The sequence below is a fragment of the Prionailurus bengalensis genome, chromosome C2, assembly GCF_016509475.1.
Source record: "Prionailurus bengalensis isolate Pbe53 chromosome C2, Fcat_Pben_1.1_paternal_pri, whole genome shotgun sequence".
In the NCBI taxonomy this organism is placed as follows: domain Eukaryota; kingdom Metazoa; phylum Chordata; class Mammalia; order Carnivora; family Felidae; genus Prionailurus; species Prionailurus bengalensis.
The window spans coordinates 58,105,549-58,121,385 of NC_057350.1; the positions used below are offsets into that span (position 1 = coordinate 58,105,549).

The window sequence follows — 15,837 nt, forward strand, 5'->3', positions numbered from 1 at the left end:
CTGTTTTCCAGTCTATTATCTTAATGCTTTGTCATTATATATTGCATTTATCCCTAACAAAAGATAATTTGTCCTGTTATGCATTTATTTTATAGATGCTCCTGAGGTTTCAGTAACAGGCTATGATGGGAATTGGTTTGTAGGAAGAAAAGGTGTTAATCTCAAGTGTAATGCTGATGCAAATCCACCACCCTTCAAATCTGTGTGGAGCAGGTAATAATGTCAGATACTTCTAAAGAGAAATTATATAAAGTGAAAAGTATTCTTAAATGCATAATTAATTTTTTTTTAATCTGTGTAATACATGATCATCGTAACAGTTGAAAATTAAATTAAGCATTTCTGAGTGTTCTCCTGTCCCACCTCTCCCCTACCTTTCTATCCCTGCAGTTCTATTTCTCAGAGGCTCCTTTTTAGCAGTTTCTTTTGGTAGTTACCATCATAGGTCTTAAATTGCTACTTCTTAATACTATTTATTGACTATTGTGGCAGATGAAAATTTAATTTTATATCTACCCCTTCACACACAAACATACCCATACACATATTCCTACCTTTATGAGTCCCAGTGAAATTCAGCTACTTTTAGTGAAACTCTGTAGTCATTGTTTGCCTCCCTATGACAAGTAAATACTATTTACTGAGAACTAAGTACTATACTGGAATTCTGTTTTCTTTTGTCTAAGATCTTTGTTTTCCCTGAGGCTAAGAAGTCTTAGCCTCGGGGCGCCTGGGTGGTGCAGTGGTTAAGCGTCCGACTTCAGCCAGGTCACGATCTCGCGGTCCGTGAGTTCGAGCCCCGCGTCAGGCTCTGGGCTGATGGCTCAGAGCCTGGAGACTGTTTCCGATTCTGTGTCTCCCTCTCTCTCTGCCCCTCCCCCGTTCATGCTCTGTCTCTCTCTGTCCCAAAAATAAATAAACGTTGAAAAAAAAAAATTAAAAAAAAAAAAAAAGAATTCTTAGCCTCAAAGAATATCCTTAATTCTCTTTATCTGTGAAATTTCAAACTGTTATACTAAGATTTTAACTCATTTTTCTCAGTATTTAGGACCCCCCTTTAGTCTTGAGACTTGTATCTGTCAACTGTGTATAATTTTCTCATCTTTTTGGTCATTTCCCTCCCTTTTTTTTTTTTTTTTTTTTTTTTTGGTTTACCAGACCTATTTTTTTGTATACTGAATATCCTTTCTTATTTTTCAAACAATTTTTTGTTTCTCCTAGATTTCCTTGATTTTTTTTTTTCGCTAATTGACATTGATTTAAAACATTTTGGGGGTGTATTTAATTTCTAAGAGCATTTTCTTATTTCTCTGTTCTTTTCATAGCATTTTTTTCTAATTTTATGGATATAATGTCTTTTTGTTTTTTCCCAAGAATACAGTACTAACGTTATTTCCTCAGAGAGTTTTTTTCTGCTTCAAGTACTTTTGTTTTTTGTTTGGTCTTTCATTTTGTAGATATTCCTTAATTTTCTCAGTTGTCCAGTCGTTTCACAGTGGTGTATTAAAATAAAATGCTGAGTGGAAACTCTGTCTTTAGAGTGGGAATTACTCATTAGTAGATTCCATTTAGAGTGATCAGGTAGAGAGGATTCTTTGCCTGGAGAAGCTTCAGATGTCACTTAGGAAGAGTGAAAGTCTTTTTTTTTCATGGCCAGTTTTTTTTTTTTATTGAGTATATTAATTCATTCTTCTTTTTTTTTTTTAATTCATTCTTATTTCTAAATCAAAAGCATCTAGTATCTGTACAGAGTTGAGAGGAGTCCATTATTTTTTTTCAACTTTCAACTAATCTCATTAATTCTTAGCCCTCTGCTTCACTCTGGCTTTCTGTAGTACAGTGAGTCAAACTCCAAATCTTGGGTTCTTTGGAGCACATTGGCTGCCTTTCCATTCATATGCCTTCTGGAAGCACTTCTTCAGCCCAGAGTGGAGTTTTTCAGCCTTGGCACTATTGACATTTTGGGCTGGATAAATCTTTGTTGTGGGAAGCAGTCCTGTGAATTGCAGTATGTTTAGCAGCATCCCTGGCCTCAAACCATGCCCCCCCCCACCCCCCAACCCTGTAGTCTCCAGACATGCCAGTTGTCCCCTGGAGATAAAAATCAATCTTGATTGAATGGCTTAAAGCATGTATTGTTTTTGCCATCTCTTTTCCGTCTTCTGAAAGTTTGTTGAAACATCTTGTCTGATGAATTGTGTCTCCTGTTTTGTTTTTCTTTGTGGGTTTTTTAATAGCTTTCAATTCCTTCCCACCTTGTTTTAGGTGGGATTTTGTGGGAGCAAGGAAACAGTATATTTGATACATCTGTTGTCTTTAAGCAAAGATACAGTTTTTAAAGTAGAGAAGGTTTTTTTCATTTACATTTTCCTAAAAGTGAGAAACAGTCTTTGGTTAAGATGTGTGATAGGTTATTTTTAAAAGTTATACAATTCTGAGTTCCATTCCTAGATGTCTTTTTGAGTATGATGCCTAATCTAATTTTGTTTCCTCACTGATAAAAGTATGTCATAGAGTTGTGAGAGTAGAGACAATGAATATAAACGAAGTAGCATAAGTGAAATAGCATAGAAAGTGCTTAGCATGTCATTTGCTGTGAGTTTAATGTGATATTTAGATTTTTATGACTATGGCTTATTTGAATAAGCAACTTTAAAGGATTATAAGCCATTTTTCTATTTCTCAGAATTAAAGGGATTAGAATTTGGGCCTCAAAGTGCAGAGAGATAATTGATAAGATTTATACACTCCATATTCATTCTCACCCTCCTAGAAAATATTCACCTTTTGAAAGCGTGTGCTTCTACTAGTGTTCTTTTCAAAGTCTTCTTAGAAGAAGGCTGGGTGTTTCTGTTTTTTAAGCCATGTGAGAATATTATCTTTTTTCTTCAGTGCTAAATTGAAGTTCCAGCACTGTAAAAGATTTTGATTGTTCTTTTATCTACTACCCTGGGATTTGAAGAACAAAATCATTCCTCTTATGGTCCAGTGTTGGTTTTGTTTCTTTCTACCTTTTTATTGTTGTTTTTTTTTTATTCTTATTCCCTTTGTAATTAGTTGTTGGTCTTCTACTATATACTTAGATCATTGAAAGCAAGAACCTGATCTTATTTACTTGTGAATCTCAGCAGCACTAACAGAGTAGAGTATGATTAGTAGTAAGCTACTGGTAACTAAGTAGTGGATAGCCAAGTGAATGAATGAATGGACTTTTTGAAAATCTTAGTTCAAACCATAATATTTGAGTGCCTGGGTTTACTTGACTTTTTGTCCTCTTAAAAAAATTACTCATGGACTTTAGAAATAATTTCAAAATAAATTGGTGTATTTTTTGGTACCCTAAATTTGGCGATATGATGTATAACAGTATACTTAGTTCCATTGCAGTGAATGGCTTTAGAGTTGCAGTGGGATTTTATTCTTATTGTGGTTTATGCTAATGTATAACAGGACGTCTTAGAGCCAAATTAGTATAGACATCTATTTTTAAAAAGTTTTTATTGATGCCAAAATGGTGTCTTGGTTTTTACTGTCCCAGATGCCCACCTTAAAATTGAGATTATTTTATAAGAAGACCCTTTTTGATGCTTTAGAAACTAATCCTCTTTGGATGGGGCATAGTATAAATTTGCTCAGTATGAAATAATGCTGTTTAAATATGTTACAGAAGGTGCTAAAACATTACTATGTACTTAAATGAGTTGGCTTTCCATTAAGGAATTTATAGATATATCATGAATTGATGTATTCACTGAGAATTATTTGTAATTCCTTTGATACTGTATGTCTTCAAATAATACATTTTTCTAATTTTCCAATTTTCTGAATTTGAGTCTTAAAATCACATAATTTTTTCTCTCCTTCTTTCCCATTCTAATATGTTGGCCTACTTCCACTTCTGTCATTTAGTATTTTGAAAGAATGGTTATTTATTTACTTTTTTTTTTCCTGAAAGAGTGGGTATTCTTCATGGATTTTTGTCTGTTCATTTTTATTGACAATTCACATCTTATATACTTTCATTTCATGGTGAATTTTACCTAAAGAATGCCAGTTCTTTTACTAATATCTCAAAAGTGTGGAATCTTATTTAAATAGCTGTCTGTGAATAAAGTCTGACAATACATGAAATAATTTCATGCTTTTTAAAATCCAGGTTAGATGGACAGTGGCCTGATGGTTTATTGGCTTCAGACAATACTCTTCATTTTGTCCATCCATTGACTTTCAATTATTCTGGTGTTTATGTCTGTAAAGTGACCAATTCCCTTGGTCAAAGGAGTGATCAAAAGGTCATCTACATTTCAGGTAAGTTACTATCTACTGGTGAAATGAGTTAATGAAATTATTCCTGTAACAGCAGTAATAATAACACTATGTTCTCATTGGCAATTTATATTTGCTAAGGTACAGATTCCTCAGTGTGAGGTTTTCCAAATAATCTAAAAGAGATATAATAAAGTAGCCCTGCCTGAAACACATATGTAAAGTGCCATTACTTAAAGAAATGTCAAAGTGTCTATGCAATAAGCTTATATACATTTTAAGACCTTTGCATATAGTTAATTTTTCAGTTACATAGTATTAAGTATTCCTTTTATAGATAGTGTGTACCTTTCTAGGTTCTCTCATCTTTACACCGAGAGCATCTTTACACTGGGTCTGTTTGTTTATTTGTTTTTGGTTGTCACTCTCAACACAAGTGTCTCAAATAAAATGGGATATTGACTTTGATGACCTGGCTTATTAAAGAACATACTTTGTCACTCAATATGGAACTCTATCATATTGGAATACTGAGAGGTTAAGTAGGAATGCTATTGAAAATGTGCTAATGAAATAAAATTTAAGATGTTTCTTATTACCAGGCCTTAAGCAACTAAGAACTTAGATTTTTCACATCCCATTTATTTTACAAGGAACATTTCTGTTCATTTGACTGAATATATAAATTTGGATACTCAAAAAATACTGTTAGAGCTAAAAATACATTTATTCATGGGTGTGGCTATAACAAATTATTAATGGAATGCTCAGTTGTAAAAATTATATAAAATATTTCGAGCATCTCCTTATTGGCTATAAGAATATAGCAATCTTCATGTCTAAAAAATGGAAAATTAAAGGAAAAAGGAAGAGAACCCTGAGAAAAGCAGGTTTGTATGATAATTATGTAGTGGATATAGCTAAGGTTTTTATCTCTGTTCTGATCTAAAACTAAGTAAGTTAGATTTTTAGAGAAATTTTAAACTTACTTCAATGTTATATTCTCCATCTTTGATACCTCAATCTAGGAACAATCCCTCATATTATTTTCTGTTAGCATTTCCCACAATTTTTAGTTTTATGCTTAACTTGTGTACTTATTATTCATCCTCACATTTAAGCATTTTGCATTTACTTCATTTACCATTGAATACTCAGCACTTAGCGCCTGGCACATGATAGGCATGATGCAAATATATTTTTGCATGAATCTCACATGAAGCTTAGAGCTGTGTACATCCCTTGCTAGCCCTTTCTGCCAGCAGCAGTGCTTTGGTGGAAATCAGATTGAGATTAAATATTAGTTTATTAGTCTCCCTTTCTTTCCTTAAAGGTTTTTGTTTTGGTTTTTTTTAAAGGATCTTAATGCCACAGGGAATGTATATTTAAAACGTAGTTACCTGAGGAAGGCTTACTTTTTGTTTGTGTTTCTGTTGTATAGTTTGGTATGGGATATTATTTGTAAATCTCAGGCTCAGTGTATTATTATGTAATCATTTAAATATTGAGGCACAATTTGGGCATTCTTATATATAATGATTCTGTTGATGATATCCTAAATTTATACCTTTTGGCATTGTGGGTCCATTTCCCAGTACTTTTGACTTACGTGTCCAACTGCCTATTAAAGATCACTAACTCTTTGTAGAAATATAATAGGCATTTATGGCTTAACATTCAAAATTGAGGTCCTGATCTTCTGCCCCTTGCCCTCTTCCTCTAACAGTCTCCCTCCTTTCTTCTGTCATTGGTAACTCCATCCTTACATTTACTCAGGGTTTAATCCTTGATGCTTATTCTTTTTTTTTTTTTTTTATGAATATAATTTGTTGTCAAATTAGCTTACATACAACAGCCAGTGCTCATCCCAACAAGTGCCATCCTCAGTGCCCATCACCCACTTTCCCCTCTCCCCCAGCCCCACATCCACCCTTACTTTGTTCTCTGTATTTAAGAGTCTCTCGTGGTTTGCCTCCCTCCCTCTCTGTTTGTAACTGTTTTTTCCCCCTTCCCTTTCCCCATGGTCTTCTGTTCAGTTTCTCAAGATCCACATATGAGTAAAAACATATAATATCTGTCCTTCTCTGACTGACTTATTTCACTCAGCATAATACCTTCCAGTTCCATGTGCATTGCCACAAATGGCATGATTTCATTCTTTTTCATTGCGAAGTAGTATTCCATTGAATCTATAAACCACATCTTCTTTATGCATTCATCAGTTGATGGACATTTAGGCTCTTTCCATAATTTGACTATTGTTGATAGTGCTGCTATAAACATTGGGGAGCATGTGCCCCTATGCATCAGCATACGGTAAATTCCTTGGGTAAATTCCTAGTAGTGCTGTTGCTGGGCCATAGAGTAGCTCTTATTTTTAATATTTTGAGGAACCTCCACACTGTTTTCCAGAGCAGCTGCACCAGTTTGCAGTCCCAATAGTGCAAGAGGATTCCTGTTTCTCCACATCCTCACCAGCACCTTGATGCTTATTCTTGATTTCAGTTGTTCTCTCATATCTCACCCAGTCCATCAACAGATCTTCCATTATGTCATATGCAGAACCTTACTATGTCTCCACTTTTGTTGTGAGTATTCTGACCCAAGCCATCGGCAACCCTTACTTCACTATTTTTGTTTGTTTGTTTATTATTTTGAGAGAGACAGAGAGAGAAAGAATGTGTGTGTGTGGAGCAGGGGAGGAAGAGAGAGGGAGAGAGAATTCCAAGCAGGCTTTGTGCAGTCAGTATAGAGCCCAATGAAGGGCTTGCTCCCATGAACCCTGAGATCATGACCTGACCTGAAATCAAGAGTCAGATACTTAACCGACTGAGCCACCCAGGTGCCCCAACCCTTACTTCACAATTAAAACAGCCATTTATTCTTTCTACTTTTAATTTATCCTCAGAAGAGCAGCCAGAATGATCCTTATAAAGCGCATGTCAGATCATGTCATTTCTCTCCTGCAAACCTTTCATGGACTTCTCATTTTACCCTCAACTAAACCAAATCTTTCAATGACTATATTACAAGGGTCTGTACATGCTCTGGTCCTAGATTATCTCTCTGACTTCATATTTTATTATATCTCTTGCTCCCTTGGCCTTGTTGCTAGCTTCCTTGCTATTTGACCATAACAGGCACATTGCTACCTCAAGAGCCTTTGACATGCTGTTGCTCTTGCTGGAAAGCTTTTTAGATATCCTTACACCTCTTTCCCTCACTTCCGTTAGGTCTTTGCTCAAGTATCACCTTCATAACTATATTTAAAACTGAAAATTGAAACTTTTTTCTCACCCCTTTACTACTTTCTGTCTCTTTCTCTGCCTTATTTTTCTCTACAGTATTTATTGCCACATAAATGTTCATATTTTATTTATATGCTGTTTTTACTTCTATTAGAACATAAGTCCTTTCATCTGTTTTAATCACTACTATATCCCCACCATCTGCAATAATTTTTGGCATGTGATAGGTGTTTAGTCAACTTTTCTTGCATGAATGAAAATATTTGTTTGAGAAGAAAACCATCGGGAAAAAATTAAAACTCCAGAATGTGCTTTTTATGTATCTTTATTTTCTTTGACAAGGTAAAGAACATAACACTGGTGATAAACGGTGCACATTTTTTGATCATCCTCTTCTAAGTCTCATAAGAGGGGGAATAGAATATTGGGTAAATATGAAAAATCAGTTAATTATTGCTAAGTACTTCAGAAAGATAGCATTATAAGATGCTTTTCTTTAAGCCATCATCAAGAATTAGACTTTGCCTTTCTATCCAGAGTCTTTAATATTTAATACAGTATACTATGTTGAGTTTAGTTAATTTTGCTGAGAACTTCTTGGAGGATATTAAGTATCCTACATATACTACTGCCTTTCCAAAATGACTAATAAAGCCTAGTAGGCTTTTATCAGAATAAAAAGCCATAATTCACTAAGAGCAAACAATCAAGTTGTTGATCTTTTTTATTGTAAGTTACATAAATAAATCCTTTTCCCTCTAGGGAAAACAAAATATTTACCTCAGTATTAAAATTGGTATTTTACAATTTCAGAAATGATTTTTTAAAATATTTATAAAAGGAACATATCTTATGACTGGAGACTGAAAGATCTAGTCAGACCAGAGTAGAGTTAGCAACTCTGTTTGAGGGAAGTTGTAATTTTCTAATACAGTTCATCCACATTGCTAAGTGTAAGATTTTGGAAGATGTGATTGATCCAAGATTGCAATATTCAACTTCAGTTATTCCTCATGGAGGTACAGTGAATCTTTATACAGTACTAAATGACTGCTGGAAATTGTGTTTTTCTAGTTGTTTTTGGTGTGTGTTTTTCCCTGATACTTCTTACTTCTCTTTGAGACTAGAGGAGCAATTTTTTTTTTAACATACTTTATTGTCAGATTGGTTTCCATACAACACCCAGTGTTCATCCCAACAAGTGCCCTCCTCAGTGCCCATCACCCACTTTCCCCTCTCATCTGCCCCCCATCAAACCTTAGTTTGTTCTCTGTATTTTAGAGTCTCTTAATGGTTTGCCTCCCTCTCTGTTTGTAACTTTTTTTTCTCTTTCCTCTCCCCCATGGCCTTCTGTTAAGTTTCTCAAGGTCCACATACGAGTGAAAACGTATGGTATCTGTCTTTCTCTGAGTGACTTATTTCACTTAGCATAATACCATCCAGTTCCATCCACGTTGTTGCGAATGGCCAGATTTCATTATTTCTCATTGCCAAGTAGTATTCCATTGCATATATAAACCATATCTTCTTTATCCATTTGTCAGTTGATAGACATTTAGGCTCTTTCCATAATTTGGCTATTCTTGAAAGTGCTGCTATAAACATTGGGGTACATGTGCACCCGTGCACCAGCACTCCTGTATCCCTTGGGTAAATTGCTAGTAGTGCTATTGCTGGGTCATAGGGTAGTTCTATTTTTAATTTTTTGAGGAACCTCCATACTGTTTTCCAGAGCAGCTGCACCAGTTTGCATTCCCACCAACAGTGCAAGAGGGTTCCCGTTTCCCCACATCCTCGCCAGCGTCTATAGTTAGAGAAGCAAATTTTTATGTATCAAATACATTCCCCCATGCCATAAACTCAAAGTATATTGGTATACAAATCTTGACTTTTGAATCCTGTTGATTTTAGGACCTAGGCATAATATCTGGCATAAGAATCCACACCTAACTAGCAATCTTTAAACTTTAAAATTCCTAGATTTTGTTTAAACAATTCATATAAGTGTAAAAGAAATAAGAAATCAACTAATTATTTTAGCACAGTAATTATTAGGCTTAAATATGCTTTGTAGCTACAGAGGCCTCACTGCACTATTTGTTTTCCTATTTGGCAGAACTCATTAATTTGAAAAACGAATTTCTTCATGTGACTGTAGAGAACTGAGTCTCTACTAGTTGATTACTTTTGTTATATGCTCATTTATCACACATTCTACAAATAATATCAAAAAACAGTGTTTGAAAAAATAAGGAATGCTGTTGGAAGGGATTTTAAATTACGATAAATAAGTAGCTGTTAATGATTACACAGTAGTCCTTTTGTTTCTTTACGTAAATTCTAACTCTCATTGTAATTATCTTGGAGCAGGGCAAGAATTAGAAAGCATGAATAAATGTTTTGGGTACATTGTCATATGTCCATTGCTTAAAATACAAAATAAGTATTAGCCACAGTCCCTCTTTCATGGAATCATAATAGTGAGGCATGCTATTTTTAGCAGTGTTTGAGGAGGGGATGGCAGGTTAAAAAATTTTTAGAACCACTGACAAAATTAAATAAAATTTTTAAATAGGTTGCTGTTGTTGTTACTTTTTTTTTTTTTTTGGTAGTTAGATTTTCTGAAAGCTGTATTTTGTTAAATCTGAGTTAAGTAGTAGTCATCCATCTGTGTTTACACAAAGAATGTTGCAAGTAGAAATAAATGTCAGTGATTTTTTTTTTTAAGGATACTTAGGAAAAATAATGAGTTATATATATTTGTGCTTGGTGAGAGCTCAGGTATATGCACTGTTCTGAGAAAAGTGGCATTTCATTAAGACCTATCAAAAACTTAAACTCTGTGTGCACAAAAATGTGTGAATTACAAATAATTATTTTAGTGATTTGTACTTCTGTTTAAACCTGGTGATGCCAGTTTATTGTACTTTTTTCTTTTTCTCATGAGTTGCCTTACAAATGATTAATTTTTAATTAATTTAATTTTTTAATATCCTGGTTCTGTGAGGTTGCGTTATATGATAGGAAGCTTTACTTTTTACTACTTTTATACTACAAATGATTCTACAATTCCACAATTTTTTTTAGGATTGAGTTTGTTCAGCTAGTGAATAATATGTTCTTACAAATTAAAACTCCTCTTGATTCACTTACATATAATATGATGACTAATACTCACTTCAAAGTACTTGACAGGATTGCCTGTTATATTGGTTTAAATTCATAGGAAATTAGTTATATTGTATTTGTTAAATTTTATATTGTACTTGCTAAATTTTTACCACATTCTATACATATGGCATTCCGTGATGAAACCTGTTTCAGTAAGTATTTTTCTTTAGCTTGTAATTTTAGAATAACTTACCCCATGTAGATTTAGTATTTTTCTAACAATCATTTTTTTTAAAAGCTCTATCAGTACCACTCATTTAAAAATTAATTGTAGGAGATTACCATTCGGGTCATTTGTTTTTTTATCAAAGAAGAAATTCAAGATTTTTTAACTCATCCTTTCTTCAAACTCTAGAGTTTATATAACATGACCTACAAATACCACTTAATTGAGAATTAACCAATCTTTAATTTTTACTATTTGTGTTTAGTTGCTTTTTAATATTAATGGCTATTTACTCTATAATCTAATGGCAATACACAGGATCATTTGCATCTAATATTTAAGTATTATTAGCATGTTCTCTCTAAAATATTAGCTGCTCTTTGATACTTCATACTAAAGTGATGTGACAATAAATTTTACAGATACGGTTGAAATTCTTCAGTTTCCTAAATGTTCAGATATCTTACCCATGGGATATAGACATGGCGATGACATTTTTATAACATTTTATAACATGTTTTTACTTTGTTTTTGTTAGTTTCATTTGATGATATAGCCCATTTGGCTAACACAGTTTAAATGTATGCTTTTTATTTTCAAATTACTAAAGAATGATATGTACTACATATGTCCTTCCTAAAAATTAAAAGTTCTCTTTACTTAAGGAAAATATTTTTGAGAGAATTACTAAGCCAACAGCTTATACTACGGCCACTTAACAAGAATCTATAGTTTTTCATTCTTTTAAAGATAAGTTCAGATCTTACAAAAATAAAATTAGGTAAATATGGATATTAAGAAACATACTTTAATTTTTTTATTCTTTCATTTTATTTCTTTGTTCTTCTGGCTAAGAAAATGTACATTTGGATTACTTAATTTTTTGGTATCATAATTCTTAAGCCAGCTGTATATAGGACATTTAAGTAATATTCTTTATTTTTTAAAAAAAAGTATTCCTTGGAGTACAAGATCATGCTAAAGCTTGGAATAGAATAATTCAGGATTTACATCATAGACCATTTTATATTCCTTTTACCTCCTTGGTAACTGACTAAATGCCAGTTTCCTTATTTTTTAAAAATATGTAAGTACCACCACATTCTGATCTTAAGAATGAAAAACTATTATTACTATGAATATATATTCATTAACTGTGCTGTCTTTTCAACTTGCTGCCAAATCAGCCTGCATTGACATTCTTTGCCTTTCTGTGTCTTGTCTATCTTTACTGTTTCCATTAGATCCTCCTACCACTACCACCCTTCAGCCTACAATTCAGTGGCATCCCTCAACTGCTGACATCGAGGATCTAGCAACAGAACCAAAAAAATTGCCCTTCCCATTGTCAACTTTGGCAACAATTAAGGATGACACAATTGGCACAATCATTGCTAGTGTAGTGGGTGGGGCTCTCTTCATAGTACTTGTGAGTGTTTTGGCTGGAATATTCTGCTATAGGAGAAGACGGACGTTTCGTGGAGACTACTTTGCCAAGAACTACATTCCACCATCAGATATGCAAAAAGAATCACAAATAGATGTTCTTCAACAAGATGAGCTTGATTCTTACCCAGACAGTGTGAAAAAAGAAAACAAAAATCCAGTGAACAATCTAATACGGAAAGACTATTTAGAAGAGCCTGAAAAAACGCAGTGGAACAATGTAGAAAATCTCAGTAGGTTTGAAAGACCAATGGATTATTATGAAGATCTAAAAATGGGAATGAAGTTCGTCAGCGATGAACATTATGACGACAATGAAGATGACTTAGTTTCACATGTAGATGGTTCCGTAATTTCCAGGAGGGAGTGGTATGTTTAGCAACCACTAAACGTGACTTACCTATGTACAATGTTTCATTCATACTAGTTGATCATTTTCAGATTGTTCATACTTTTTCTTGAGGAAGAATAAGCTTTTTCAACTTGATTTTCAAGCTTACTTTTTATATTCTAATTTGACAAATGAAAATGTAAAATCTGGGTTCAATGTATCTGAGCTGCTTTACAATTTTTTTTCAATGCTGTACTACTGTCTCAAGATTTAAATTTTAATGCAGAGTACTTTATTGGTCTGAGGCACACAGGTAAGAAGAAATGTCAACATTAAATGTATGACTTTTTTGGTACAAAAATTAAAAAGGAAAAAAAAAAAGGAAACTACCTTGGCATTGTGTATTAAATGTTTACCTAAGACTATAATCTCAAGTATAATGTTTGTTAAACATATACCTCTCAAAATTTATCACCACTAAATGATACTACATGAAAATTGACTATAAAACTAATTCAAGAAATGTTTATATATATTTTTAGTATACAAAACAAAATATTCAGCCTGATAAAACATCTTTCCTTTTCAAACATTGTTTTCTAAGTTTCTATATAAATGGAATCTTTACCTCTGCATTTTAATGAGCCTTGCCATAATTACTGTAGAGTGGCTTTTCAAAGATATTTTGTTGCACTAAAACTGTGGTAGTAAACTCAGTGAACATGCTGTGTGGAAGAGCCTAATTAGCTGGTCAGTATTTTTGTCCAAAATACATACAAGAGTTATAATAAAAACATGCCTTTTAAACATAATTATTACATTTTTTTTCCATCTCTGGAGGACAGTTCTTATAATGTCATATGAACATGGATTTGGGTACATTAAGTGGCATACGTAGTTCTGTTTGAATGCTTTATGTCCTAAATATAAGAATAATAATGAAAAGATGGTACGCAGTTAAATATAGTTCAGAAAGGGCATTTCAGTATATGGAAAAATGTGGGCAAATTAGTATTGGAGTACAGTTTTTAGAAATGAGATATGTCAGCCAAAAATCCATACAGAGAATTTTCTAGCCCGTCTTGTCTTAGTTATCTAATAGTGAATGTTGTTCAAACGGGTAAATATACAGAAAAATTAGAATAAACTTGTAAATTTGAGGTTTAATGAGAAAAATATGAATTATAGAACCAGTCACTAGCACTTGCTGATGTATATTGGCAAATCATCCCCCTCTTCCTCCTAAATGTATGTATTTGTTTCAAGATTTTTGTTTTTCCAATTAAAACTGGAAACATCATAAGGTTTTTTGTTTTGTTTTTGTTTTTTGCATAATTCATTAAGTCTATTCTTTCCAAAAATCATGTATCTTTTGAAAACGAAATGTTACCTAAATCTTCAAATGTGGATCTTCTTTGTGAGGTAATTAAATTGCTTCTACAGTGGAGTCCTATAAAATTGTAATGATGACAACTATTTTGAAGCCCAAAGAAGATGTTGTTTTCTGTTGATGATTCATTTGAAAAAAAGGACTGTGTAGAATTGCCTTAGGTATTTTGCCAGGAATCGAAGTGGTTAGTAGGAGAATCATAAATAAATTATTTTGTTAATAAAAAGGCAAAGTAGGTACTTTTTTTTTTTAATCCCCCAACCACTCCACTCCTGATGATCCTCGTCGAATCTAAAGGAATGTTTTATAAGACAAAATTCTAACATGTTCATAGAATTTTGCGAGTAGTCAAGGCCTTATTCTAAACAATTGTAACATAATTTCCTCTCTTTTGACTATCAGTATTTTGTGGAAATTAGAAACCTCTTTTATTTCTCTTCCCACTTACACACGTAGTATAAGACTGTAATATCAGCAAAGGACACAGGTAAGCTCACTGGTATCTTGTTAAAAAATATGTGGTTTTAATATAATTAACCACTGATATACAAATATTAAGACTCTTTGGTCCAAGTCATTGGAAGCAAAATTTTATTGATAATACCCTGTGATTAAAGTGGACTTTATTTTTTAATTTAAATACCAGCACTCATATGGCCACAAGAAAGATGGATCTAAAATTTCTTGCCATAGAAGATAGGAATTTGTGGCTTTTTGTTCACAATTTCATTTTTAGAACAATGGTTTGAAATGCTATATGAAACTGAGCAGAATAATCACTGTATAAATCTCAGTGGTTCTTGAGTATAATCTGAAGGAAATATTATATTTTAAGAACTGTATTACAAAAATATAAATATCCGCTTAGTGATTATGACCTTCCTTTTATATTGTGGCCATTGTGTGTTTAGGGTTGTTATTTTTTTCTGTTTTGTTTTATGATGGGAGAGGATGACATGGAAAACGGCAAGTGAATGTTTGATACCTTCTGTATCCTTAATATAAATCATTTGACAAACTAAGATTTCAAAATTTTAAGAAGCTGGTACTAGTTAAGACTTTCTGAAGCATTGCACTGCTGTTTATTAGAACTTTATGTTTATTTACTGTACATAGAGACTTATTTGTGAACATGAATAGTCATATCAAATAAACTTTTGTTAAATTAATTTTTGGATATCAGTGACGTACACAGCTAATTGATAGGTACATAGGAAAATCCTTTTATTTTTTTTGGAAAAGATAGAATGTTTTACTTCATTTTGACGATGTTTATGTTTCTTTTTTTTATTCTTTGAACTGGCTTTTCATTTTTGTATTCACTTTAGGGTTTTCCTTCACACTGGTTAAAATATTTCAGTAATGCAGGGATGATGAATGCAACTTTTATTTTGTCCTGCCATTTTTATTAAAATATATTAAAACTTTAATAGGCTAGGGGTTAACTTTAAAAGTTACATTTGAGAAGTACATTATAGTTGAAATATTTAGTATTTTACCATGTGCCTAAAAGGTTTCTATTTGATAAGTCTGACATTAAAGAAACCATTAAGGTTTTTCAGTAGTAGGTATTACTTCTGATAGCCATATATAGGAACGTTTTCTAGAGATAACCCTAGCTAAATGTTTAGCAGAAGGGCTTGTAGGAAGTACCATGTATGAGTGCAAAAATTGAGATAAATGTAACACTTTCATATGTGAAAACATCTGATTTGAGTTTGATAATTGCTTTTGGTAAATACTAAAGGTATATGAATAAGAAGTTGTGAATGTGTGGGAGTATTATGTAAAATATAAGAAAGGAAGAAATGGTACGCAT

General features: G+C 32.9%; 1 protein-coding gene across 3 annotated transcripts in view; it reads left to right on the plus strand.

The window, feature by feature from the left end:
- Window positions 1-15,837, plus strand: part of NECTIN3 (nectin cell adhesion molecule 3) — a 136,020-nt gene that overhangs the window by 50,186 nt on the left and 69,997 nt on the right. The window contains exons 4-6 of one of the 3 annotated variants that reach the window (XR_006299354.1): window positions 96-213; window positions 4,157-4,308; window positions 12,096-12,941. Coding sequence is in view for 2 of the 3 variants with exons in the window: in XM_043594094.1 (XP_043450029.1) it covers window positions 96-213; window positions 4,157-4,308; window positions 12,096-12,676 (851 nt within the window). In the remaining variant the exon portion in view is untranslated. Of the gene's footprint in view, window positions 1-95; window positions 214-4,156; window positions 4,309-12,095; window positions 13,929-15,837 lie in introns of those variants that run through there. The other 2 variants (XM_043594094.1, XM_043594095.1) reach the window with 2 other exon arrangements.